The following is a 26,226-nucleotide window of genomic DNA, read 5'->3' as shown; positions in this document are numbered from 1 at the left end:
TCAGAAGAAAGGCAAGAAATAGTTGATTGAAGTTTTGATTTTGTCTGAGACGAGCGAAGGTACTAATCAAAAAGCAAATAAAGTTTAATGATCGACTTTCATAAGACTTAGTAACACAAAACTAGTCGAAGTTAATCATAACAAGGGGTCAATAAGTAAAATAAATAAAAGTGGTAACTAACTATAAGAGTTGGTAAATTAATGAAAAAAATAACTTGGTGAGCAACTTAAATGAGAGTTGATAACCCAATACTAGTTGCTAGCTATAAGAGTTGGAAACTCGTAAATTCAAAGTACTTGTAAGAAAGAATAGATGAATATTGGTAAAAGAAAAAAGAAAAGTCGGTAATTTACAACCATAAAAAAGGTTCATAATTTCATAAAAGTCTCGATAAGTAATCAATAATTATCAGAAAATCAAGTGATCAATAACTTTTCCTTAACAACATTTTTTGACATCTACCAACTCTTCTACAATTAACAAAGAAAAATAAATACAATGGTCAAACGATGATAGACTCTATCCAATCAACCATAAAAACGGTTTAGATGGCATTTCCTTATCTTGGGAGGTGTCCGATAAATGACTACTTGAATGGGATTGGGGATATCAAGGGACCACTGACCTATATAATTGGTAGGCACGTGTACACATCATCTCCCGCACATATAATGTGTACTTCTATTTTAATTACAATGGAAACAAAATCTAACACGTATGCTGACGGTTTAGCACATGCCTAAATCTAATCAATTTATGAAGTGATGGTTCATCTCCTAAGGAAAGAATTTTAAGAAAAGTCTTCAAATCTATTGCATTGTGTTAATTCCATTCTAAAATTTTTTTATCAATTCAATCATAAATATTTTGCATATATGCTAATTCATTCCTAAATATTTTGTATTTATGTCAATTCATTCCTTCTGACTTGTGCTAATGTGACAATTTTTAATAATATTTTGAATTGTTTATACCTTTTTTTTTTCTTTCCTTTTTTCTTTTTTTTTTTCTAGCTTAGGATCGGCGAGGGCCAAAACACCTTTTTTTGTTAGCACTAGGCAAGGCCCGCAGCGCCCTCGCTCGCCTAGATTAGGCGAGGATGCCGTGGCCCTTGCCGGGTCTGGGCAAGGGACGCGATGCCCTTGCCTAGCTAGATTTGGCAAGGGCGTCCTAGCCGTCACTTGTGGCCAGCAAGGATCGCTAGCCCTAGGTTAGAAAAAAATTATAAAAGAATTCATAAATTATTAAAATGTTCATGTCCGTGCCAGTAGCGCTACGTCATCGCTAATCAACCAAAGTTGTCCGGAATAACTGAATTGATACAAATACAAAAGATTTAGAAGTAAATTAGCAAAAGAAATATTTAGGACTAAATTGACACAATTACAATAGATCTAGAATTATTTTGGTAAATCTCTCTTTCCTAAGTATCAATCACATGCGGATCTGTCAATTGTGGGTAAGATTTTCTTGGACAATTCTAGTTTATCAGTTGAAAATCTTGTGTTGATCAACAAAATCCTTCCATATCTCCGCTCTTGGCTCGTCTTCTGACAGTGTCATTCAAAAGAATCCATTGACTTGTCACATGAACAATGACTTTTGGACATAAAGAACTGTAGTGCGGTCCAATGTCGTATAAAGGGTCAAATGATGTTAACTCCAAAAGTGAGAAAACTTTGAAAAGGCAACATCACATGGCCTGGTTTTACTCACGGGCCACATCCATAATTGCTTATTAATACTCAAATTTGTTGACTCTTTATCTTTTCTTTTTGAGCTATACAATTGATTGTCTCTCCAGGACCATTCGTCCAAGCACTGAGGTGGGATTAGCAATTGATTAAGTTAAACCGTGGGGTCTCGTGTTATTAATGTAGGATCCCCAGTTTGATCATGATCTTGCTGGTCAAGGTTACAAAAAGTAGGGGAAAACTTTACTTCCATTGCAACAACCGACCACTGTCCATAGGGGTCGGTTCTCGAAAAGAGGCTTTCCGACGTCCGGTGTAGACTCGAAGCATTCATGAAAGATCACGTAGTATAGAACCGACGGCATCGTCAAGGCCAATGCATATAGCTCGAAACCATGGAGCATTAGAAGTAGAGGTGGCCACGCAGGTTCGAAAGCCGGCTCCTACCATGGAGCATTTCTGTCCCAGACGGATTCGAAAAGGGGTTTCATCGTATGTTCAAAAGTTTAGTCCTAGGCATCCGAATCGAACCGAGAACCTTTTGTCAGGCTAGCACACATTGGCTAGTTTACTGCACTCATGTCCTTGCCAACGACGTGATACGGTTCACACGGATCAAGCCCTCAAAATGAACGACATAATAGCGAAGGGTCGAGCGACGGTGATCGAGATATCACTATTCGACATTCTATTTCCTACTCAACGGGGATGGGTGCTGCAACTTCGCTTTTTTGAGTCTGGAATGAAAATAGCAAATTCTTTCCGGATTGATCGAAAGTTAGATGAAGCCCTTTCACTTTGCGTGCATGATTGACGCATGCCATGCTTTCTCTCCCCTTTCCTTTTCAACTACCTCTTTTTTATGATTCGTCTTACTTTGTTCAACTCTCTGTTAATGATGAAAGGACCATAGATATGCATGCTAGTCAGAAAATATCTAGTGCATCGAACATTTCTCAAATTGAAATACTAAACTCTATTAACCGGACCCCGTTCCTCATTCGCTGAACAAGAACCATTTGCGGTAACGGTTTCAGCGCATATAATAGTACCAAAATTCTTATAATAACCCAAGTGTTTGAGCAAAGTAGTGTATAGGCATAAGGAAAAACAAATCAAATTGAAGAATCCCCATAGCATATTGAGAAGAGGAACAAGAACATTAAACACGAGATGTGGGGACAACAAACATATTATAAAGTAGCAACCATAGAAAATCGGAATTATATAAATATTGCAGAAGAAGAATCTCACCTTCCCATTACTTAAGAAGCTAGCTACCCCAAGTCTTCTCTTTATAATCACTTGGCCTCCCCAACCATCGCCACCCACAAGACAAACTTCAACAGTAGAAAGAAAGCCAGAAAAATGAAGAACCGCTGGATTGAGCTGCTCTTGCTCTGTGTCTGTCTCTTGAGGTTTTCTTCTATGGTGTCACCATTGGACCAGAGCAGAGAGTTCAGTGAGGCCAAGAACTTTGAGGGCTCATCGGATCTTGTCGACCTTCAGTACCACATGGGTCCTGTTCTTGCATCTCCCATCAACCTTTACATCATATGGTATGGCCATTGGAACCAAAACCAGCAAGCCACCATAAGAGATTTCATCTATTCTCTCTCCTCTCCATCATCCTCCGCCTCTTATCCTTCAGTCGCCGACTGGTGGCGCACCGTCCGGCTCTACACCGACCAGACCGGGTCCAACATCACTGGCAACTTCGTCCTTTCCGGGGAGTTCTACGACTTCAAATACTCCCACGGAGGTTACCTCAGCCGCCTGGACATCCAGTCCATCATCAAAAACTCTGTCACCACTTCAGATCCGCACACTCTGCCACTCAATCCTCACAATGGCCTCTACTTAGTCCTCACCTCCACTGATGTCCAAGTCCAGGATTTCTGCCGCGCCGTGTGTGGGTTCCACTATTTCACGTTCCCCACGATCGTCGGCGTCACCATTCCTTATGCATGGGTTGGCCACAGCGGGACCCAGTGCCCCGGGATCTGTGCTTACCCGTTTGCCTGGCCTAAGAACTCGGGCAGGCCGCCGCCAAGCATGAATGGGGGCCACGACATAATGAAGCCGCCAAATGGGGATGTGGGGGCAGACGGGATGATCAGTGTGATTGCCCACGAACTCGCCGAAGTCTGCAGCAACCCGCTCGTGAACGCATGGTACGCAGGGGATGACCCCACAGCACCGACCGAGATCGCCGACCTATGCGTGGGGGTGTATGGGAGTGGTGGGGGTGGAGGGTACGTGGGGGCGGTGAACAAGGATTCATGGGGGAGCGGGTACAACTTGAATGGAGTGAACGGGAGGAAGTACCTGGTGCAGTGGGTCTGGAGCCCTGTGAGGAGGAGGTGCTATGGTCCCAATGCTCTGGACTGAGGAGGTTGACTTGTGGAGATGGGTACATGATGACTTCATGAATGAGTGCCCACTTCTCACTGTCGATGCTCGGAGACCAGCATGGCTTGTGGAGACCATGGCGCTGGAACCGAACGAGGCTGTGTCGGCACACCTTGTGACTGCAGCTCAATGAAATTCCTTGTCTTTGCTTCTTTCGACGGTGAGGATCCGGAGCAACAGTGCTTTGAGAGAGCATCATCCTCCTACAACAAATAAACTCACTAGTGCAGTTCCCTATATATTGCTTCCATTGTAATAATATATTTGCTACTGCTTCTTGTAACTCCATTAGCTTCTTATTGCTTGAAGTAAATACGACTATTGGCTGAGTTTTACTATGCCAGTGACGAGGTTTCCAGTATCACCCAAATTACAAGGCAATCCAGGAGTACCACCTAGAAGCTAATGTTCTTAGTTGTTGTCATAAGCACACCGCCCCTCATACTTACTTGTAAACTGTAAAATCATAGGAGAAACGAACCTGAGCACAAGAATGCATACTCTACAGATGCCTAGTCCTCAACTTGCCGTCAAACTAAAATGCAACAATTATGCAGCACTATGTCAAAAATGAAATTGGACTTAAGTTCCAACAAAGCTAAATGACAACAATTATGAAGCTTACTACGTTAGAAAATGAAATTGGACTTAAATCTCCAACAAGAACAAGGACGAAGTCCAAACTGACTGCTTAATATCTAGGTCTCCTTGTGCTTCTGATATAAGTTGTGTACCGAGCAACAGAAACAAAGACGTCCCACTGAACATACAAAATGTCACAGGCGGGGACAAGCACATGCACTTGCCGTAAACAAAAGCATAACCACACATGCTTGCTCGTTGTCCATTTCTGGACGATACAGGATAATTGCAGATGCCTAGATGACATGATTACTGATATAGCAGCTAAGATAACATACACAATCCTACATGATCACTGTAAATACCAACAGTAAATATCAATCCAAGGGAAGAACATTTTTCTATTATAAAAAGGGGCGAACCACAGTTTCCATCTCCCATTAAGTCATTTGTACAGGCATTGATGAGGAAAAGAAAAGGAAAAACTCTTACACGGAAGAAAAGGAAAAACTCTTACACGGATAATAAAGAAAAGAATAACTGTACAACAACATATATGCCGCCCTAACATAACTCCATTTATGGTTGGCTTCCTTCTGAAGCCGTTCCTATAGCTGGTAACACACCCCACCCCTCCTCCCCTCCCCCTCCCCCCTTCTTCATGGAATTTTCCTAATCATTAATACAAGAAATACATAGGGCCCCTAATCTTAACCAAAAACAGGGCCACAAATCTGAGCAAAAAAACTGAATCTCCACAGCATTTGACCAGTGCATGCTTCTAGCCAATTAGGGTGCCAGTTGAAGTCTTCAATCAACTTGAGGAAAAATTGGGTGAATTTCACAATATGTCAGAGCAATGGATACATCTGTGGTCAATTAGCCTGGATACAAGACTTCCTGGCTCAGGAACTAGAGTAGAAGTAATGCTGTTCCAAAAATGAAACGCCGAGGATTCATCCAGAATTTTTCTGAAAAGAGAATCTTGTTGTGCACGTTCAATCTCCATTGAAGGAGCAACCAAGTATCTGTTTGCAGCTCACAAATGTCAATTTAAGGGCAGACAAGCTTTTGACGAGAAAATTTGAGCTATATATGGTCTAAATGAAAAACAAAAAATATATATATACATATATATATATATATATCTTATGAAACAACTCAAATGGCATCAGTAGTCAAGAAAAGATTTGTTCATACCAGATCTAATGTGCAAGTTTCAACAAGAAGCACACAGAAATGACATATATGAGCAACTATATACCTGTGTTCTTGTCATAACTGATTAAGAGACGTGAAGTTACATAGCGTATTTACCAAGAGGTGCAATCAACATCATTTTTTTGCTGGTTCAAGTTTGTAAGATCACATGCCTCTCTCATACAATCAGTATGGCAGAGGCATACTCAAGGTGCTATCACAATCACTATTCCTGGTTCAAGCTGCTGAAAATTGACATCACCGATTGCCAGGATTAACAATTTTAGAATCTCTTGCTCCAAATTTTCATGAAAGTGCATGTATTTTATCCATGAAACAAAGGCTGAAAGAAGACCATTAGAAGCAAATGTCCTGAAGTCCATCCACTTAGATGCAACAGCTTTCATCGTACTCCATGAAGCCCAATTTATTATTAAGCCCAGAAAAAACCAACTTCATCATGCATGAAGGGTAGACATTATATTCACACCTTCTCTCAATGATGTCAACACAACCGAAACCTATATAGTCATCCCATCACTTCAGAATCTTCCCACAACACTCTTGCCTATAAAAGCCTAATGCTTCGTTTAGCCACACCAATCAAGTTGTGATGGTGCTCAGCCTTTTAATTGAAGTTTTGACAAGATTTTATATGCACAAGGGGTTTCTCTGAACAGAACCCCAAAGTTATTAGCTAACTGTTTTAATTTAAAAAAATGAACTCTCATCTCCCGACATGAGCAATATCTAGTCGTCACTTCCTCTACAGTCTTTTGTGGAATGTTTCTGGTTCAGGATCCATAGTCTAATGAAAGATCAAGCATTTTGCTTCTATTGGGCCGACCTATTTCAATTTGAAGCTTATGCTGGAAACCATCTTACTGTCAAGGAGGAAACGATGACCTCACACCCATAAGGATTATGATCCTTGTCACAGGCAAAAAGTATTGCTTTTACCGTCTCCCAGGAGTGATGCAGAAGATAAAAGAGCAGGTTGTTTCTCAGAAGCAATTGTTATCTCAGCGTCCTTCCGATCAGTGACATAATAACTGGACCCATCTGCGTTGACACTTTCAGTAATTCAAATTTATTAGATTTATTATTTTTCCAATTTTCAATGAACTAGCCCTAAAATAGTCAGCAGTACCATCCAACTTCAACAAGAACGCCTCCACATGGCAAGACAAAACTTATGTATTTTAGCAGATAAGAAAGCTTGATTAGAAGGAGATGAAGGTCAGGCTTTCAGTAATTACCACACCCGATGCCCCATCACTTAACTATAGCTGTGATGTATCTTATCCTTAATGCATTCTTGCTTCATTTTATGGCAATCAGCTTGGGATGTTTTCTCATAGCCTCAAATAGTTTGTATAGTAAGATGTTCACAACTCTGAATGATACATCCAAGTGACCTTATGCGTCAAGACGTGGTCTGATGTGGTCTGACATGAGGCCACCACTTTCTTGCACCCAAAAATATGTGGACCACACACATGCAATTGGGTCAAGTAGGACCCACATGGCTCCCGGTGCCACATGCTTCTGCATAAATATATCCTCCCAACAAAAAATTCTTACAACAAAGGAAAGAGATACCTCGTAATTTCTTGGCTACTAATAGGAAAGAAGATGAAGAATGGTTGCACTTTCAACTCCAGCAGCTCAACTTCTCTCCTCCCACTTCTTGAAAAGTTCTCTGCCACTCTTGTCAAAAGATCAGCCCCGTTCCATCTAAACTGGGTATCATCATACACCAAGTAGAACTCCCTCAAACACTCCATTATGAAGGGGCTGCAAGTGTAGATTACAATTAATGACTCAGCATAGAGTAAAAAAGAAAGTAATAATAACGAATCAATGGATGCCATCAGCAAAATGGTATACTAACACAAAATAAACAGATACACGCTGCAGCTCTCCTTTCATCTTATTTAAGGGTCCAGAAAAATATCCAAAGTAATCATCCTTTTCAAGTTTCAAGCAACATGATAAAGCCAATCCTGTACACTAATAAAATAAATATTCTTTTGTGGAGGTGGGGAGGCGTTGTTCTTACTCATGTGAAAAAGAACTTATAATAGTTGTAAATAGTAATGATATGGAAAGTAGAATATTTAAACAATATAAAAGACACGATGAAAGAAGAGAAAAAAATTAGCTCTCAATTTGCATAGATATATCATATATCAGTGGCATATTTATAAACCTCAGTTACAAAAGTCATTTGGTGAAAGCATCTATCAGTGGTGAGTAAAAGAGACACAAGCAGAATCTACAAAATGACAAGTTACACTTAGAGTTGACAGCACATGCATAATTCCTCCATGGCTAGAAACAAGAAGTACCTATGCCTCCTGAATGCCATTACAGCACCATTGAAAGAATGCCGATCAAGCCGACTCTCCAAACCAACAGTGTTGTTGAGAGAAGAGAGTGATTTCAACACAATGACATCAAAATCGATATATATTCCACCATATCTGCAGAGAAAAGAACAAAAGATATGTAAGTATGTATGTCGAAATTAATTATCAATGGCAATTTACAGATAAGACAGACCATAACTATCCTGTATCTGAGTAAAACAAAAAACTGAGCATTGGGAATCAACCAAGAGATAGTAAAGACACAGCAGACCTATGCATTAACTTTATAACCATAAAAGAGATGTGAATTATATGGATAACTAAATTAAATTTCATTAACTGCTAGATGGCATAATCCATTCTCTCTTTTTTAGGTTGGTATTGCCAGAGAGAAACATTTATAAGGAAAAGACTGCTAAAATTTCAACAGCAATCATGTATCTTCACTAAACTACCAATACAATCAGCATGGCAAGGTGCTAAGCACCTACAAGAAACTATGCTTATACTGCTTTCTTTCCCGTAATGGGCCTCTGCGTCTCCCATTATCCAAAAAGTTGAAAGAGGTATTACTCATAACAGCCTTTCCTTCTTCTAAATAATATGTGAAAGTCCACCAAGGATATGAATAACCCATTGCATCAATCAGAATATTGTAAACACTAAAGAAGGACAGCTGTTCTTGCTGAGCCAAATACAACAAGGGAAAGAATGGTACCAATCTAAGATGTTTGTCATGGTCATAAGCAAGCAAACCACACAAAAACAAGTTATTTGAAGCTGATTGATAGGATAACTAGAACCCCTTCAATTCTTGGCAAGCCAACAAGGACAAACATAGCACTTTTGGAGAAGACGATACTAAAACTTTGCCTTAGAGGTAAGTCCTTGAATATATAAAGACTTCTACCTAGGCTAACAAATCTGAAGCAATTCTAAGAACAAGAAATACTTGATGACTGCCTTAAATGTGAAGCTTCACTCCTGCTAAGGAAGTTGAACTTCTTTGCGCGTGACACATAATAACTTAACTATCCAAAAAGGAACTACATTTCCATAAATGAAGACTTGAATACAAACATTCTTAACTACTCTATGGGTTTCAGCCTACTTACCAACGTGAAGGAGTAAGTAAGATCTGCAAATAAGAATCGTAATTCATGCCTAGCTGATATGCATGCCCATACAGATGCTAAGTTTGCTAATGCAGATGTCTCACCACATTAATAGGGTAGCCTAGAGCCAACTATTACAGTGATTTTTAAGGGCACATTTCCCAATATCACAGTTGTATTCAATTCCTTGAGGAAAATATTTATACCACAGAGAGACCACCCTTACCCATCAACATCAACATCACCTTTATCCCAAACTAGTTGGAGTCGTCGGTCGATGAACCCAAAAATAAATAAAATAAAAGCAAGACCGATTGAGGGAAAAGAAATAATTACATAAAAATAAAATAAATATATAAATATGTATAGGGAAAAAGGACTAAAAAGGATAGTCTAGAACATAGGAATTCTGCTCCTCCACAATGCTAATAGCTTTCCTTCACTCCGTCCTAAGACAAACCGTGCACCAATCTATTTCCCATTTCATTAAATCTTGTTTTACTCCTTTCCTCCAAGCAAGTTTCAGCCGACCTCTTCCTTTCTTCATGTCATGCTCTCGGTAGCAAACTTCTGCTCTTACAAGAGTATCTAGGGATCTTCGAAAAATATACCCAAATCATCTCAATCTATGCTCTCTCATCTTTTCTACCACCAATACTACTCCAACTTTTCGTCGAATATCTTCATTTCTTATCTTATCCATCCATATATGACCACACATCCACCTTAACATCCTCATTTCCGCTACTCCCATTTTATGCTCATGTTGCCTCTATGCTGGCCAACATTTAGCTCCGTATAGCATTGTAGGCCTTACTTCTGTTCTATAAAATTTTCCTTTTAACCTAAGAGGGATTTTACGATCACACAAAAACCCTTATGCACCGCCATTTCATCCAACCTGCTCTGATTCTATGGCTTACATCCTCATCAATCTCTCCCCCTTTTTGCAATATTGATCCCAAATATCTAAAAGCATGTTTCTTGGATGCCTCCCGTCCGAGCATATTCATGGATTCTTTATCTCCTCCTCTTGCGGTGTCGAACTCACACTTCATGTATTCAGCTTTACTTCGACTTAACGTAAATCCTTTAGACTCCAACGTGCTTCTCCATAATTCTAATTTAGTGCCAATCCCAGCAATAAGCACAATATCATCAGCGCCAATCCCAGCCCTGGGTACCACCCTTACCCATCAATGGTAGAATTATTCCTTTCATGTTATCAATCCTAAATCTCATCGACTGCTTTTGAACCTCCAGTACCAAAAGCAGAAAATATTAGCCTGGTGTTATATAGGAATGAAAATTTGCAACATCACTAGCAAAAGTTATGAAGTTGAGAGGTAATCGCCAGGAAGGATTATCCTGTTTTAGCAGATCGGTTGAATTTGGTGCCTACACTAAAAAAGAACTAAAGAGACCCCATGGGGAAGAAATCATTGCTATATCAATAGCAAGAGTTAAGAATTTAAAAGAGGTAAACGCCAGGAAGGAATATGATGTTTTAGCAGATCAGTTGAATTTGCAGCCTGCACCAAAAAGGAACTAAAGAGACCACATAGTGAAACAAAATGCATAGACTGAAGTTGAAGGCACATGTCTAGCCAGATAATGTCAAGCTAAGTAAATTATTTACTCCAAATTCTCATATAACTCTTCTATAGGTTATCAATCCACCTTAGATATCAGTCCAAACTAAGACCACTATGCAAACCATGGCAGTGTTACCCAATGGCCAGTTGTAACTTCATATCATTCTCATCCAAAATCATATCATAGAGGACGTGTTGGAAAATAACTTTCTGATGCTCACTATTTATGCAGCAGATCTCTCCCCCCAAACCAACATAAAGCGGACACGCACACGCACACGTGCATAGAGAGAGAGGGGGGGGGGGTATCTCTCAGTCCAGAATAGTCCCCTCGAAATCCAACTACCAGATTTCCACCTTTATATAACAACATCAGCAAACCAAGCTTTATTCCACTAAGCAATGTCAAGTGTATAAACCCCATTCTATTGTGCTTGATCATTCATTTATATTCTCTGCAAAGCTTTGGATATTCATATCTTTCCTTATTGACTTCTTCCACGTCTTTCTATATCTTCCCCTGCCCTTCTAGCTAGTATTTCCATCCCTTTGTCACACCTTCTCTCTGGGACATCCCTAGGTCTAAATTCGTCATGGAAAACCATCTTAATAAGTTCAACAGTTACTTTGAAGCCTGATTTTTCACCAAATTTTTATAATCTCTGGGAATAATTTTGCAAAGCTAGTTCTACTATATGAGAATCAAAAGGGACTTCAATAGAGCACTCCCAAGAATTTAAAAACATAAACAAAACAAAACAAAACAAGCCTAGAGCTGACTGCTTACAGGTGTTTTTACAGATTCTTTCTGACTTCTCCATTGAATATTTCCCATACTTCAGTAATATTTTGCTACGAGTGTCTCCAGTAATTGTCACTTATGGATAAACTAAGTTAATCCTACAATAGTCTGTATAGCTTTCGCTTACCCATGCAGCATTGCTGGACACACTCTATATCACATATATGACACATTCTAACAACCAGAGCACATTCTCACTTTTCAGCAACAGCACATCATACAAACAAAACCATAGCATCAAAAAGGATTCACATGAACTACTGAATACACTGGGGGTCCTTAACCATTATGTAATTAAAAGGAGACGACTTGCAAAAATTTCAACGAGGAATAAAACAATTTAAATGATGAAAACCTACTTGTAAAGAGCAGCAAGCCGGATTAGCTCACTGAAATGAGTAGGATAAAACTTCGTCTTTCTCCACTCAAACCAAACAGAAGCAAATATGAGGGTGGGTGTATCTTTCAGCAATTCTTCAAGATTTGGCATGGCAACAGCAACTTTGTATCTACAAAATTAAAAGCGAGCAGTCAGTTGGCAACCATCAGTTATTACAAATTAGTTGTGTGAGGTTGTGAGCTTACTTATGCACCAATTCAAGAACCACAATGACAAAGGGAAAAAAGAGCCAATAGAGGAACAACTCTACTAAAGAAATTCCCTATACTCAGTTAACCTGATTAATATCTAAGCCAGAACAGAAGTCAACTAGAAAAGGTGTGTCTGGATAAACTGCACAGACCCAGACATTATTCCAAGAAAGGAACTTCAAATCAAGACAAAAGCCATTTAACACAAACCTGCCCGAACAGGATTAGACAAGATTACCCAAAGATCCAACAGATGCATAGAAACTGGAGTTTATTCAGCACATATTATCATCAGTAGTATAAGACAACCAATGCGATGCGAACTCCCAAAAGAGCAACAACAACTGGTTGAACCAGGTAAGAAGCGACTTGATGCTCATTGTTCAAACATAATTAGATAACTATGCTTATCTATACAGTAAAAGTTCATCTAGAAAAGAAAAGCAATGTGAAAATGAGCAATTACCCATCCTTCAGAAAGCTATCTCTGAAGAAATCGAGCTCGACAGTCTCAGAGAACACAACAACACAAGCATCTCGATGCTGTAAGAGCACACTCTCCAGGGCCCTTTGATGTCGAACACCAAACATCCATGGTGGCGAGTTCCACACCATAAAAACTCTTAAGTGACATGTACCTGTTCTGAAAAATGCATTCATGAATTCTGTGAATGTTAGCCCAGGATGCAAGCCAGGGTAGTAACCCCATCTCCTTCCATCTGCATATACATGACCTTCGATCTCAGAACTCCTCCTATTCTCTTGAATTGTTGCACTCCGACTATTTTCACGTCCATTAGCCTCACTTCCATCATTTATCACAACACTATTGGACGCATTCCTCACATTGTTATCTAATGTCCGTCGCTCCGCCCTCCTAATCTCACCTCTCCTTTCAAATTCACTATCTTGACTCTTTGCACTACCAGTCTTCCTACTACTAGCCACATTATTGTTTTCACGCAATTGCGCTCCATGAGCATCCTCTGAGATCCCTAATGGCTTCTTGACAGGAAACGGCACTTTCCTGAACTCATTCAACCACCATTTCTGCACCAATCTATCTCCTCTTGTATAACCGGTTACGCCAACCCCATCCGGGTCCTGCAACATTGGATTGTTCAACGGATTCAAAATATCTAGACTGGACCTGAACATTCTATCCTTCCTCAAGAACTCGCTTTTCTTATCAAACCAATCGCCCCACCCTTCTCTCAGCGGCGAAATCCTCTTATTCACCTTCAACAGTAGAGCATCCTCCACGCTCATCACTTCAGTCACCTTCCTTCTCAAACCCTCGTCCACTGGAATATCATCGGATCCAAATGCCGTCTTACTGCGATCATCAGGAATCGATCCTAGACCCAAAATCGAGCCATCATAGTCCCACTCGTCGATCGAGCGCTTGCTAAATGCTCGACGTATGGACCCGGTCACGTGGTCATAGAAGTAATTATTACCAGCGGGCGTCGAGCGGTCGACCTCCGGCTCGTCGTCCTCGTCCTGGTCCTCGCTTTCCCACCGCGAATTCGACGCCCCGCTCCTATCGGCCTCCTCTTCGATGATGTCGAGCTCGTCGATCTTGTCGTCCCCTCCGAGCTCGAGCCTGTCGACGGATTCCGCGGCGGAATCGGACAGGATGCGACTGGAGACGGCGTCCGCGGCGGCGGTGGTGGAGGAGAGGCGGGTGTAGAGGAGGGAGACGGAGAGAAGGAGGAGGACGGCGGAGATCAGAGCGCAGACGTGAGCGCCGCAGCGGGGACGCCGCCGGGAGCGGAGAGTTCGGAGCATTATGTTTTCCGGCGACGGCTTGAGAAGTTTCAATGACGGTTGTCAGCTTCGGTTTCGAGCTCCGGAGCGACCACGTAGGTAGGCCATGTGGAAGTGAAGAGGGTCCTTCGATTTTTCTTCATTTTCTTTAATTTTGAAAAAGAACGGATCTAAAAAAACGATAATCGTAAAAAGAATTAATTAAAATCACTAAAATAGAAATAGCGCGTACTAATATGCTTCGATAATTAAACGTTAACACGTTTCGAGAAAAAAAATTACGAGATTACCAAATATCTTAAGAAAAATTATAGATAAAGGGTGCCCTCATTGTTTCAAAAAATGTCTGATCAAGAATATTTTCTATCATTTCTTTAATTTTTTTCCTTTTTTTCTTTTTTTCTTCCTTTTTATTTCTTTTTTTTTATCCTTCCTTCTTGCATGTAGCAAATCTTAGGTGATAGCCGGCTATCGGCGAGGGCAATCCTTGCCCGGCTCGAGGTGACTCGACCATCGCTAGGTAAGGCAAGGTCGCAAGGGTCGCCCTCGGCTCACTCAAGTGAGGTTGATAAGGGCAGCCCTCTAGGTCTCGCATGTGGCGAGTGAGGGCGGCGTTGCCTAGCCCTCTCCGGTGGCCAATCTCAAGTGATGACCAGCCATCACCAGCCATCAGCAAGAAGCTAGGAAAAGAAAGAAAAATTGAAATGACGAAAAATGCACTTGGTTAGTTCTTTTTTTGAAATAATGAAGGCGGTTTATGTTCTTATTTAAAATAAAATTAATTTCATACTCTTATTTGATAAAAATGAGTACACTTTAGGCTTTTATTTAGAACTTTCCCAATATCTTATATGCACTCTTTAATATTTTCCTTTAAAGAATCTCTAATTGAAGAATAAATTAGAAAAATTGGCCAATAGGTAAAAAAAAAAAGAAAGCTCAAGTACTTATGGCCTGAACATGAATATGGTCACACTTTTCAAACCACCACAGAATCACGTGATGCCCTCTCAATTAAACTTAATGACATAACGTAAAATATATTATTATTAAAAATATTTAAAAAATCTCTTTTGCTATGTTTTATATTATATATATATATATATATATATATATATATATTATGTTCTTCATTGCAAGAACACATCCTCCTTTTTTGCTCTCGTCTTTACACATACTCTTTCTCCGCAAATGAACATTCTAAAAGCGAGAAAGCCAAGCACAAAGCCCATCAACTTGCTAAATATGGTTTTACCACCAGAAAGCTAAATCGCGATTAAGTGCGATATTTTCGTCATTTCATTACTAATTTACGGTCTACATCACATATAATTACTTGGTAATTTCATATATTTTTAGTGGGTTTAATTTTTTTCATCAACTCTTGATAAAATACACATCTTTTTTCATCTCTAAATGAACAATGTACCTTAAATACTTGTTTATTTCAAATTAAGTTCGGGCAATGGTTAATATGGTCCACTTACAAATCATTAATAAAAATCCTCTTTATATATTTTTTCGGCCAAAAGATTAAAAATCGAATTTCCATTTTTGTCTCCTCAATTGGCATCGTATCGTTATCAACATGTCGGAGTCGAGTGTGTGTGCGCAGACCGTGCCAAGTGTTCCCCAAATCTTCCATGGCGGCTCTCCCCTCCGCTCCTTCCCTTCTCCGAAACTTGCGTGTACGTCAATGAAGTCTGCGCAGATATTTCCATGACCCAGATAAGCGAAGCTCTCAACTCTTCTGCTAGGCTCGCAAAGGTCCCAAATTGAGCTCTCCAAGCTCTCGCTCGCTCTCCAGCTTCTTCTTCGTCTTCTCGGCCCCTCCTCGGAGCCGGCCGGAACGATCGAGTTTCGGGGACCGTTTCGAGCTTCGATCGGAATGCGGAGCTCGCGTCGGGTGGTCGCGGCGGCTCGGTCGTTGAACAGGCGAGACGCCCACGCCCATTGCTGTCGCTGTTTCTGATCCCCGTCGCTCTGCTTCGCCGTGTTCTGGCTTAAGTTGATTCGGAGAGTGGGTGGTTTTGCGCGCCTAGGGGTTGTGAACGCTTGGCGGGTCGACCAGCTAAAGCTGGGGAAAGCGGAGGAGTTGTTCCGTCGCGACGCATCGCTCGGTACTTGGCTGTTTCGGCCGGGATGTTTAGGAGCAGCAACGTGGCTGCGAGGATTTTCGAACGGCAGATTCGCACTCCTGCTCCTGGCACCAGTGTAATCCTCAGTGCTTTTTCCATGGCAAATTGATCTTCGTTGTTGCTTATGCTTGCTCGTCTTTGTTGGGGAACTTCCGGTTTTGGCAGTTCTTTTTGTGCTCCGAATCGAATTTCGAATTTCGAATTTTACGTACTTAGTCTTATGCGAATTTGCTGAGCTCTTGCTGAACTGACTTTTGGGGCTACTTTTTCCAATAATGTACCATCAGGAATGTGCGTGGAAGAAATGATGGAGGAATTGCTTCATTAAAATTAAACCTCTGGAACTTGGAAACATTTGAGCACTGTTAATTCAATGGAAGTGAGCTGGATACATACTGAACTACCATACAAGACTATATCCCAACAGTCTTTTGGATCGGCTTTTGAATAGTCACAGTTTTATGATTTCTAGCTTTTTTCACTGTTCCGTCTGTTAGCATGATTGGTTCTTGTAGGGCAGAAATTCCTCGTGTACTTTATCCGACATTATATCTACATGGTGCATGGAAATTCGGTTCTTCCACAAATTTCTTGTGCGTGGCTTGATTTAGTAAAGTAATGCTTCAATTAGTCAATTAAAAAACTTGCTAGAGTTGGATGTTGTGATAATGGAAGTTCATGTACATGCATTGTGAGCAGAAGAAAATAACAAATCAAATAATTTTTGTGTAGTGGATGTGAGTGATTCTGCATGATTGTGGGAGAATAGGCAGAAATAAAGTGAGATGATAAAAATTTACATTCCTGACTGTTATATGAGTTTCATTGGCCTATGCCCTATTTTGGATATATAAATCATAATAGCATGTGAGAGCATTAACGGAATAGAAATAACCTGTACTTCTGCAAATTAGAAGCCTTCCTTCCATTGCGTAGTACATATGCATACTCTTTTTGGTTGTCCATGCAGCATATCATTAAATTTATTCTAGTATCTGGAACAAGCAGTAGATAGATAAACAAATTATGTTGGATATTTGGTGTGATGTACTGAACATGTTAGATAGTCGCAGCAAAAATCACATCTGGACATGGCAAATTTTACGAATTGTACCATTAAGACGAATGTTTTGTCCTCTCTGGAGCCATGATTGGGCCATTGACATAGAATGCATGTGGTTGCATCAAGATGAGACTGATCAAATCTGCACCTTGCAGGTTCACTGTGCTAGACTATTTTATGAGAATTTGGTCCCAAGCCACACTATATATGATGTTGAATGTCCAGATCACTCATTTCGAAAATTCACTGAAGATGGTCATTATCTCATAAGTTTCAGCCGGAATAATCAAGATTTGATAGTATATAGACCAAGATGGCCGTCATTCTGTTGCAAAGAAGATAACTGCATTCATGATCTCCCCCAGAAAGCAAAAAGATTTGAGAGTTTTTTCACCGAACTGTACACTGTCTCACTTGCTTCTAACAATGAGCTCATATGCAAAGACATGTTTCTTTACTCGGAGAGCAATCAGTTCGGGGTCTTCGTTACTTCTACTGCTCCACTTCATGATGCACCTTCATCTGGGGAAGCTGTTCCTGGGATCCCCTCAATCGATAAGATAACTTTTCACCTCTTAAGGTGGGTTCTTTAAAATATGAAGTCTCTGGTGTCAAACCTTGCACAGCTTTTCTTAATGAAGTCTTTTAATTGTCTTTCTTTGGTGGCTTTTTCTGGTCCTTATAGACTTCGAGATGGAGATACACTGGATAAGAAGGTTTTTCACAATGATTTTATTAACTTGACCCATAACATGGGAGTCTTCTTATATGATGATCTGCTGGCTATTGTTTCTCTTCGCTTTCAAACAATCCACATACTACAAATTCGAGACTCTGGGAACCTAGTTGATGTACGAGCTATTGGAACATTCTGTCGTGAAGATGATGAACTTTTCCTCAACTCCAATGCCCAGGCAAGTAGACTTCTCGATTTTGTTGTTTAGGGTCTACATGGGCTACATCTCTTTAATTTATATAAGCTTAAGCCTGTCTGCTTCTAGGAGAGAGAACGAACTGCAGCATCCTCCCTTTATAGCTTGTCAGCTCAGAACTTCACATCACACATGACCAGATTGCATGAGGAATAGATGGTTACCAAAGTAGTAGAACGATTACTTGTTGCCATAAGAGATTTGACTGTCGCTCACAAGCTTGGACCTCAATATACTCACTAGGACAGATTACATCTTAAAACTATATTTATTTGGTGACAAAAGTCCTTTGCTAGAATATTATTTATGTGTGATAGCAAATGTGGTTATGCCCTTGGCGAATAGTGATCCTTTTAATAAACTAGCTCGTTTGCTTTTGTGGGCCTACAAGTTTATCAAATGTTCTATTTTGTTCTAAAGGACGTGGTATGAACGTGTCAATTGTGTCAAGCCACGGTAGCGAGGAAGTGGGGAAGTCTACAAAATAGGCAGTACATTTTAATTTTATTGGCAATTCTACTCTTTAATGTTCTGTCTGACAGATAAAACTTTATTGAATGAACTCAAAGGCAAGAGAAAACTGCTAGTAAATTGCACAAAACTGTCCTGCCTATATAATGGAGTTCTCTGCATATGGGTCATTGGCTAAAGAAATGTGATCCATACGGATGTTTGGTTTCTTTAGTTATCTCTTCATGTATGTCTTTATGATGGTCTCTTTGGTCTTTGGTCTCTTTGTAGACTACCAATAAAATTTGTCATTAGTTTACTTTATCCTGAACTGGTCCCATTACAATTGCATACAAGATGATATGGTTTGCTATTTTGACATTATGAGTATCTGAATTCTGAACTTACTAAATCTTGGTTGCTATTCAATGCCAAGGATTTTTCCTATTTGGTTGGTTTTGTTCCGTACTTTTGGTCTTGTTTGTCATCTAAGGTTGCAGTCTCAACTAATGATATTACTGTTGATGGCAGTATATGCCAGTTTCTGACCAAAGTCAACTGAATCACTCAGAGAATGACGTGGAGACTCGTGCGCATCAAAACCCGCTTTATCAAAATAATACTCTTTTAAGTGGCATCAAGCAACGCTTGCTGTCATTTGTTTTCCGAGAAATATGGAATGAAGAATCTGATGATGCCCTGGTTAGTTCATGGTTTTGTTTTCTGATCATTAGCTAGCTTACCATGCTGCTTTTGTGATATGGAAGTGTTCCATTCATTTGTTAGGTGGCATATCCGTAGCAATTTCATTAAAAAGCTTTTTAGATCTTCCCTATGCCGATCACTTTCCTTTCAGGCACTAGCCCACTAATCCATTGTGGCATTGCCCAGTTACAGTCAGCAGTTGGACAGCTGCACTCTATACCTGCCACAGCCCCATCATGCTTGTCAAAGTAGTCCAGAAACTATTTCGATTGCTAGCACATAGAGCAGAAGGCGATACAAATCAAACTTTCTTTAATGATTATGCGTATCATGGTGTTCACTAGGTGGTGGTATCTATCTAAGACAAGCAATTTAATGCAATTTGTGGGACTTAAAATTCTAAATAGGCTTTATGTGGAGTATTTTGACACTAGCTGGCGTCCATATTCTTGTATCTATTGTATCTGGAGTCTCTTGCAATTCATGGACATCTAAGTGCCACAATGGAGGGCCGTTCTTTCTTCAGGTTGTATCTTCGCCAAATATGAAGATAAAGACTAGAAAATGAAGGCAAGGGCTCTGATTGGTTTCTTTTCTCCAACCCTATATGAGAGCCCCAAAATACCCGTCCTTATTACATATTTTAGTGTAGCCCCACTCTCTGTCACAAGCTATAACCACATTCCACGTTCCTCCTAATCATTTACTGACTCTGCATATACCGAGAGAGGCAAGAATCTGTTATTCATTTTGCATCCATAGTGCAAAGTGCAGCGATTCTCTTACGAACCATACTAAACCAAGAAATATCAAAGGAATCGGCATAAAAGATATCCATATGGAATAGTATAATTGAGCTACCTTGGGCTTAGTTTAGAAAAAAAAATGGCTGAATTAAAAGATGTAGGAAGTTTTGGATAGGAAACACGCTGTATCTAGTTCATTCAGCTGATGGATTCTGTATAATTCTGAATTCAAGAGCTTGGAGGAAGCTCTTTTTGTTTGTCAATAGCATCTTGACTGAGTGAGAGGAAAATCCAACCACTTTTATTAGCAAAACTTAATGTTTGGATATGTATGCCAAGCATATGTTATCAGTAGTGTACTCAGTTTGCTATCTTTCTCAATTTCCACTGCCCTCTTTCTGACACAAGTACTTGCTTAAATGCTACACTAGAAGGGGCTCATCATTGTTCTTTGATATCGACGGACTATGATTGCTCCTTGTTCTAATGAACTTTTTTTCTTGGACCAGAGAATTCAATCCCTGAAGAAGAAATTTTATTTCCATTTCCAAGATTATGTTGACTTGATAATCTGGAAGGTAAGGTCTGAAGTTTTCACGGGATGATTTTACTACATCCCTTTGCCCTTTATCCACGTGGACATTGCTTTTGTGTCTCTGTCTTAATTCTAGCTCTTACTCCTATAATAATTTTTTGACAGGTACAATTTTTGGACAGGCATCACTTGCTAATAAAGTTTGGGAGTGTGGATGGAGGGGTAGGTCTCACTTTTTTCTAAAACTACTCTAGCGACCTCTTATAGGTAAAGTGTATAGCAATAAATCCAAGATTACAGTCATGGTAGAGATATTAATCGCAGTGCCTTGTCCCTAATGACCTTTAACCTGGAAATATGGTAAAGATAGGGTTACATGTCAAGCTGGAACCAAGGAAAAACAAAGTGGTACATGGATACCACCTTGTGATGCATCTAGATTAAAGAATCCATATGGAGCCCAAAAACTGTTCTTGCTTAAAGTTCCTTTCCACTAGTTCAGAATCAAATTAGATGAGACACTGATTATGCTCGATGAGTGCAGCTCCTATTAATCCATGTTAGATGGTGCAATTCACTGATCCTGGCTTATTGTATTGTAGACTTTTGAGTTTCTTCATTTTAAGAGTCTTATGTTTGCCTCTCTTAATTGGAGAAAGTATTTCGTAATACAGAAGATATAGGACTGGATCTCCTGACTTTCTTTCTTTTAAAGATTTTGGTATCAAGGAACGCTGATCAGCACCCCGCGTTCTTTGCCGTTTATAACATGGAGACAACTGAAATTGTTGCCTTTTATCAGGTACTATTTGTCTCAAAATTTCTACACTTTCCATTGTACTACTGGAACTTATTTGCAGATGGATTCGATTTTCCATTTGTAGAATTCAGCAGAGGAGCTTTATCTCTTCTTTGAGATGTTTTGTGATCATTTTCACCCTCAGTCAAGAAGTTCGCTTCACATGAACTTCATTTCTTCTCATTCAAACAACATCTATGCTTTTGAGCAATTAAGGGGCATCAAAAAGAAAGCAATCTTTACACAGGTTAGTTGTCCAAGCTGGTGCCTGGTTAATTATAATATTTTATATCTCCCGTGGGTCATCTTGAATTTATTTTCATGTAAAGCATAGGGTAGAACTGATTCTGGATGGGATACATTTACAATATGTTCACCCTCATAGTGCTTTCTCAACCTAGAAAATAAGGGGAAAAGTTAGTAAACCTGGAACCATCATCAGTGCTTCAGTTAGGAACTAATTTTTTGGAATTTTCCAAGTTTTACTGAGTGACTTTGATAAATTTGAAACCGGTTTTTCATGATAGAATTCATTAGTGTTGACTTCATCAACGAAGAAAAAATACAATGGAACCTAATAAAAGTGTGACACTGTCATCTTGCAGTTTGTGAAGAAGATGCTGGGTTCTCTACCCTTCAGCTGTCAGTCACGAAGTCCTTCTCCCTATTTTGACCAATCACTCTTCCGGTACGACGAAAAGGTTTGTCTTGGAAGCTTCTCTAATCTCTAGCCTACTTCTTGCATGTATTGTTCCATGTGTGGAAAGCAACTTCAATCTTGCACTTTGAGGCTGGTTTGCTCACCAGTGAGCAAGGAAGCTCTAGATGTTCAAATTTGCATTTCTAAATTGCACAAGCTTGACCCCTTTCGATACTGAGAATTCATATTGGGTGAGTTTTGGCAGAGGATCTCTTCGAATGTAGAGTTGCTTATAAAATGTTGGCCTGTGGATTTGGTTGATTCTGAGGTTTTCCTCTTTGTTTTGGCCATAATTCACAAGAACATTCGGTAGTCTTAGTAAGAGGGGGAAGGGTTAAGAATTTACCTGGCGGAAGATAGAGGAGCAGAACAATCCACCTATTGATATTGGAAGACCCTGTGGCGGCTGCAATAGCTTTAACAAAAATGGAGAAAATATCTCCTTTTAATTGTTGACTATAAAAAAATCTGCTTTTATTGGGTTAGGAGGGACTAATTGTAATCTTGTGCTTGATGCTGAAGTCTGTGGGTCTAAAGTTCAAATTTTCTAGCCCTACAATAAGAAGAACGAGTGCGCTGAGCATATGTAGCTAATAATTTCCAAATACTTATCTGACAGATATGGCAGTCAACTTAAATGTGGCAATATATGGCTTCTCCCTTGATACTGATCTGTCCTACCGCTAAATTGTATAACTTTTCAGATTCACCTTAGGTATTCTATATCCAATTTCTTTACTGCAGCATGTCTTTCACCAGTAGGGGTCCACCATTTTATTAGTCTTGGGGAGTTACATATATGGGCCTCAGCACCTTGTAATTGAAGATCACTGTCTATCCTTGGTTTTACAAATGTGGAACAAATCATCAAGGATGCATCTTTTCTAACATGGAGTAATTGCTAGGAGTTTTCCCTTAGGTAGCTTTCTGGGAGAATAGAAAAAAGCTGGACATGTCATTCGCTAAGCATGAGTCCGAGGAAGTCGGCAATGGAAAAATGTGGCAAGATTCTGCCTACAATAGTCAGCTACACAGAGAATTCTCTGCAACTTTGATACAATATTCCCAATTATCCGTACACCACGCTAGTCTTGGATGCTTTACCTCTGTCCACACCTCTCCTTGATCATTACCAAGAAATTTTAAGCAACAGAAAATCAAAGGTAACCTGAGAACCAATGAAGGGTAGACCTGGCTACAAGTTAAGAGGAAATGTAAGAATATCGAAATTATTCAGTAATGTGGATCATGGAAGTGTGACACATCCTTGTCAATTCTTGGTTCTGTTTCCTCTTTTGAAAGCATGATTACATCGAAGTTTATCAACTTTGACTCAGTTTCCATCCAAGTTATGGAACCGTTATAGATATTTGTCAATTATCAAAAGAAAAGAAAATTATCCTTGTCCACAACTAAAATGCTTCCTTCAGCTAAAGACATAATTTTACTGGTGTTCATCAATTTCTAGAAAACAGCGACAAATGCCCCCCAAAAAAAAAAAAAAAAACCGCACACTAAACGCGGCGTGAAGGATAACCATTATGTTTCCGGAATTAATTTCTAGCCAAAAATAGATATTTCTATTTCTAGTTTATGGACGAGTTTTTGAGAAAATAAAGGCATTTGAGAACAACACAAAATTTCTGTTCCCGGAACATAAATTCGTTTGACAATAGCATAAAATTTCTACGGTGGACGGTAGATCGGCGATCGGCGGGCGGCGAATCGGTGATCGGCAGGCGGCGGACCCGTGACCGGTGGACAAGCTACCGGTGAATTGGTGGCAAACCGACGAACTAGTAGATGGCGGGCCAGCGAACCGGTGAACTGGTGGACGGCGGAGGTTCGCGATCTATCGGTTCGTTGGTCCGTTGTTGGTTCACCGTTCGTCTATCCACCGGTTGCCAATGGACCACCGACCAATGATCGGTGACCAATGGCCAACTAACAGCAGATCAGCGACCGGCGATTGGGACGTGAGAAAGAGAAAGTGAGCGATGAGAAGAATTCTTATTTCTCATTTCTGTTCCAGAAACAGAGAAGCTGAAAATTTTAACTTTCTCATTTATATTCCAAATCTATTTCTAGAACAAATTACTGTTCTAGAAATAGATAAACAAAATGGTTATCATTCGCGCCATAAAGCTTGAGTGCCCAACATGATCGATGCCAGAAATGAAGGAAGAATGAAAGACAGGGAAGTGTTGAAAGTTGATATGTATTGTAAGACTAGAACTAACTCACGCCCAACTTTTGACAGATTAAGTAGTTCTTCATTTTGGAGTATGTTGTATAGCGTATATAGAAACTTTCACATGCTCTTGGTTCGCTACTGACTTGGCTGAAATTTCTAGAGTTGCAAATAATTCGTTCTGCCACTTACAGGCTTAATTCGGCATGATTGCATCCAAGTGATGAGAAACGATAAATAAAAGCATTTTGGCACAAAAGTGAAAGCACTTGAATCAGATAAGTTTCACAATTCATCCTCCACGGTTGGTTATGAAATTGAAGGGTTCCCTAGGGATTTTCTTTAGGCACTTCTGCTTCCTAAGTTTAATATTCTGTGGTTTCATTAAGGTGGTATCAGTTCAACTATTTGACTTAATTCACCCTGTTTACTATACATGCTGAAGCTGTAGCAAGGATCTTAAGTCATCTATATGCTAATTTTTTGTTAACTCTGTTCTTTCTAGTGGAGAGTTGATGCATACGCTTATTTATTTATTTATTTTTTTATTATCTATTCTAGAGTGTTTTTTCTCTTCAAGGGTGATCCATGCTCCGTTATTTGGTTTGCTTACAAGTGGCATCATAGGTTATAAGATTCGACTATAAGGTTGTGTGCTGGTCTGATTCTCCTTCTCTTGCAGTTGATTTCTGCCACTGATCGGCACAGGCAGTCAACTGACCACCCTATCAAGTTCATTACAAGAAGGCAACCATACACGCTCAAGTTCAAGATTAAAACAGGTAACCGTTTTAATTACGTTGGACATTTAAGTTGGTAATAATCAAGGTAGCGAGGGAGGGGTCTTAATATCGTCATCTGTCTGCATGTGTTTCATTGTTTGGCAAGGTTTAGGCTCCATTTATTTCTCAGAAAATAAATTTGTAAAATATTTTCTTAAAACTAATCGTTTATATCGCTTACAAAATGAAAATTTTAGACATAAATTGTTGTCAAATAATGGAAATATTTTTCATTGACTAATTATTTCAAACAATGCAAGCGATCGTTTTAAGGAAAATATTTTTAAAATCATGCATTTTCCGGGAAACAAACAGAGCCTTAATGATGGTTGAAGTTCCATTAATGTTCTTGATTGTGATTTTTTTTTTCTAACTATTAAGATCAGAGAAATAAATTATTGGAATTGACATGGCTTTCAACTAGGTCCGGAGGCTGGGAGCGCGGATAGTCGGACAAAAAAGATATCCTCTTTCCTCTTCCATCCATTTTTGCCCCTTGCTCTCTCCATACAGCAGACGGTGTTCTCACAGCCATCTATTAACATTCACTTCCGTAAATGAGGTTTCGCTTTATCGCTTGCGGTATTTTTTGCTACTAATAGTCTTGTAAATGTATTTCAGAAATGGTAAAGCTCTAAATGGGTTATTGTAGATTTGATGCAATTAGCCCCTGGTATAATTGCGATTACCGTAGACCTTTTGCAGTCGTATGTCCTCCTATAAATTGCGATTATATTTCCATTGTCTAATGCTAGGTATGTTAAGACTTGTCTCATGTGAATCCAGATGAGGTAGAGATGACGAGAGATATTAGTCTACGTGCCTATTGACTCTTACGTTGGTGTTGAGTTCTTGATGGCTTCGAGTGACCAGACTGAAAATAATCGAAAGGATCCAAATGCTTTAATACCATGAAAATGATCAAGGCCACAATTTAGGTTGAGAATTGCATCTTATGTGAATATGGGCGGGAAATTGAGGAAATTGTTTGTTAGTCTTAAATCTATTGTTTTTTTAATGTCATTTCAGTCGTGAACTTTTCAATTTCGTA

At 39.6% G+C, this 26,226-nt stretch overlaps 3 protein-coding genes across 4 annotated transcripts; 2 read left to right on the top strand and 1 right to left on the bottom strand.

Moving 5' to 3' along the window:
* Positions 1–2,989: 2,989 nt before the first annotated feature.
* On the top strand, positions 2,990–4,436 carry LOC115727746 (protein EXORDIUM-like 7). The gene has a single exon (XM_030658012.2). The coding sequence runs from the start codon at positions 3,064–3,066 to the stop codon at positions 4,084–4,086; it is 1,023 nt and encodes a 340-aa protein (XP_030513872.2). The 5' UTR covers positions 2,990–3,063; the 3' UTR covers positions 4,087–4,436.
* A 908-nt stretch (positions 4,437–5,344) lies between these two features.
* On the bottom strand, positions 5,345–14,246 carry LOC115727745 (uncharacterized protein At4g19900). The gene is made up of 5 exons (XM_030658011.2): positions 12,831–14,246; positions 12,133–12,282; positions 8,241–8,375; positions 7,492–7,686; positions 5,345–5,717 (listed from the first exon to the last, which is right to left on the bottom strand). Exons 1-5 carry the CDS (start codon positions 14,153–14,155, stop codon positions 5,531–5,533), a joined length of 1,992 nt encoding a protein of 663 aa, XP_030513871.2. The 5' UTR covers positions 14,156–14,246; the 3' UTR covers positions 5,345–5,530.
* Positions 14,247–15,718: 1,472 nt separating this feature from the next.
* Positions 15,719–26,082, top strand: LOC115727747 (light-mediated development protein DET1). Of its 2 annotated transcripts, none has more exons than XM_030658013.2 (11): positions 15,719–16,348; positions 17,491–17,915; positions 18,021–18,249; positions 19,249–19,419; positions 20,678–20,746; positions 20,869–20,925; positions 21,419–21,505; positions 21,588–21,749; positions 22,108–22,203; positions 25,076–25,175; positions 25,600–26,082. In XM_030658013.2, exons 1-11 carry the CDS (start codon positions 16,277–16,279, stop codon positions 25,734–25,736), a joined length of 1,605 nt encoding a protein of 534 aa, XP_030513873.1. In that variant the 5' UTR covers positions 15,719–16,276; the 3' UTR covers positions 25,737–26,082. The 2 variants fall into 2 exon arrangements, with proteins under 2 accessions (XP_030513873.1, XP_030513875.1); XM_030658015.2 differs by having other exon boundaries at positions 20,869–20,927; positions 21,430–21,505.
* The last annotated feature ends 144 nt before the right edge of the window (positions 26,083–26,226 follow it).

The sequence above is a fragment of the Rhodamnia argentea genome, chromosome 3, assembly GCF_020921035.1.
Source record: "Rhodamnia argentea isolate NSW1041297 chromosome 3, ASM2092103v1, whole genome shotgun sequence".
Taxonomy (NCBI): Eukaryota; Viridiplantae; Streptophyta; class Magnoliopsida; order Myrtales; family Myrtaceae; genus Rhodamnia; species Rhodamnia argentea.
Note: the sequence above shows the minus strand (reverse complement) of the source record. Positions and strands in the feature narration are given on the sequence as shown.

Coding starts and splice junctions, on each gene's coding strand:
- LOC115727746 (XM_030658012.2), top strand. CDS start 3,064: ATGAAGAACCGCTGGATTGAGCTGCTCTTGCTCTGTGTCTGTCTCTTG.
- LOC115727745 (XM_030658011.2), bottom strand. CDS start 14,155: ATGCTCCGAACTCTCCGCTCCCGGCGGCGTCCCCGCTGCGGCGCTCAC. Junction 12,283..12,830: donor GATAGCTTTCTGAAGGATGG/GTAATTGCTCAT, acceptor TTAATTTTGTAG/ATACAAAGTTGCTGTTGCCA. Junction 5,718..7,491: donor AGTAGCCAAGAAATTACGAG/GTATCTCTTTCC, acceptor AGCTGCAAACAG/ATACTTGGTTGCTCCTTCAA.
- LOC115727747 (XM_030658013.2), top strand. CDS start 16,277: ATGTTTAGGAGCAGCAACGTGGCTGCGAGGATTTTCGAACGGCAGATT. Junction 16,349..17,490: donor CTCCTGCTCCTGGCACCAGT/GTAATCCTCAGT, acceptor TGCACCTTGCAG/GTTCACTGTGCTAGACTATT. Junction 20,926..21,418: donor TTGGGAGTGTGGATGGAGGG/GTAGGTCTCACT, acceptor TTTCTTTTAAAG/ATTTTGGTATCAAGGAACGC.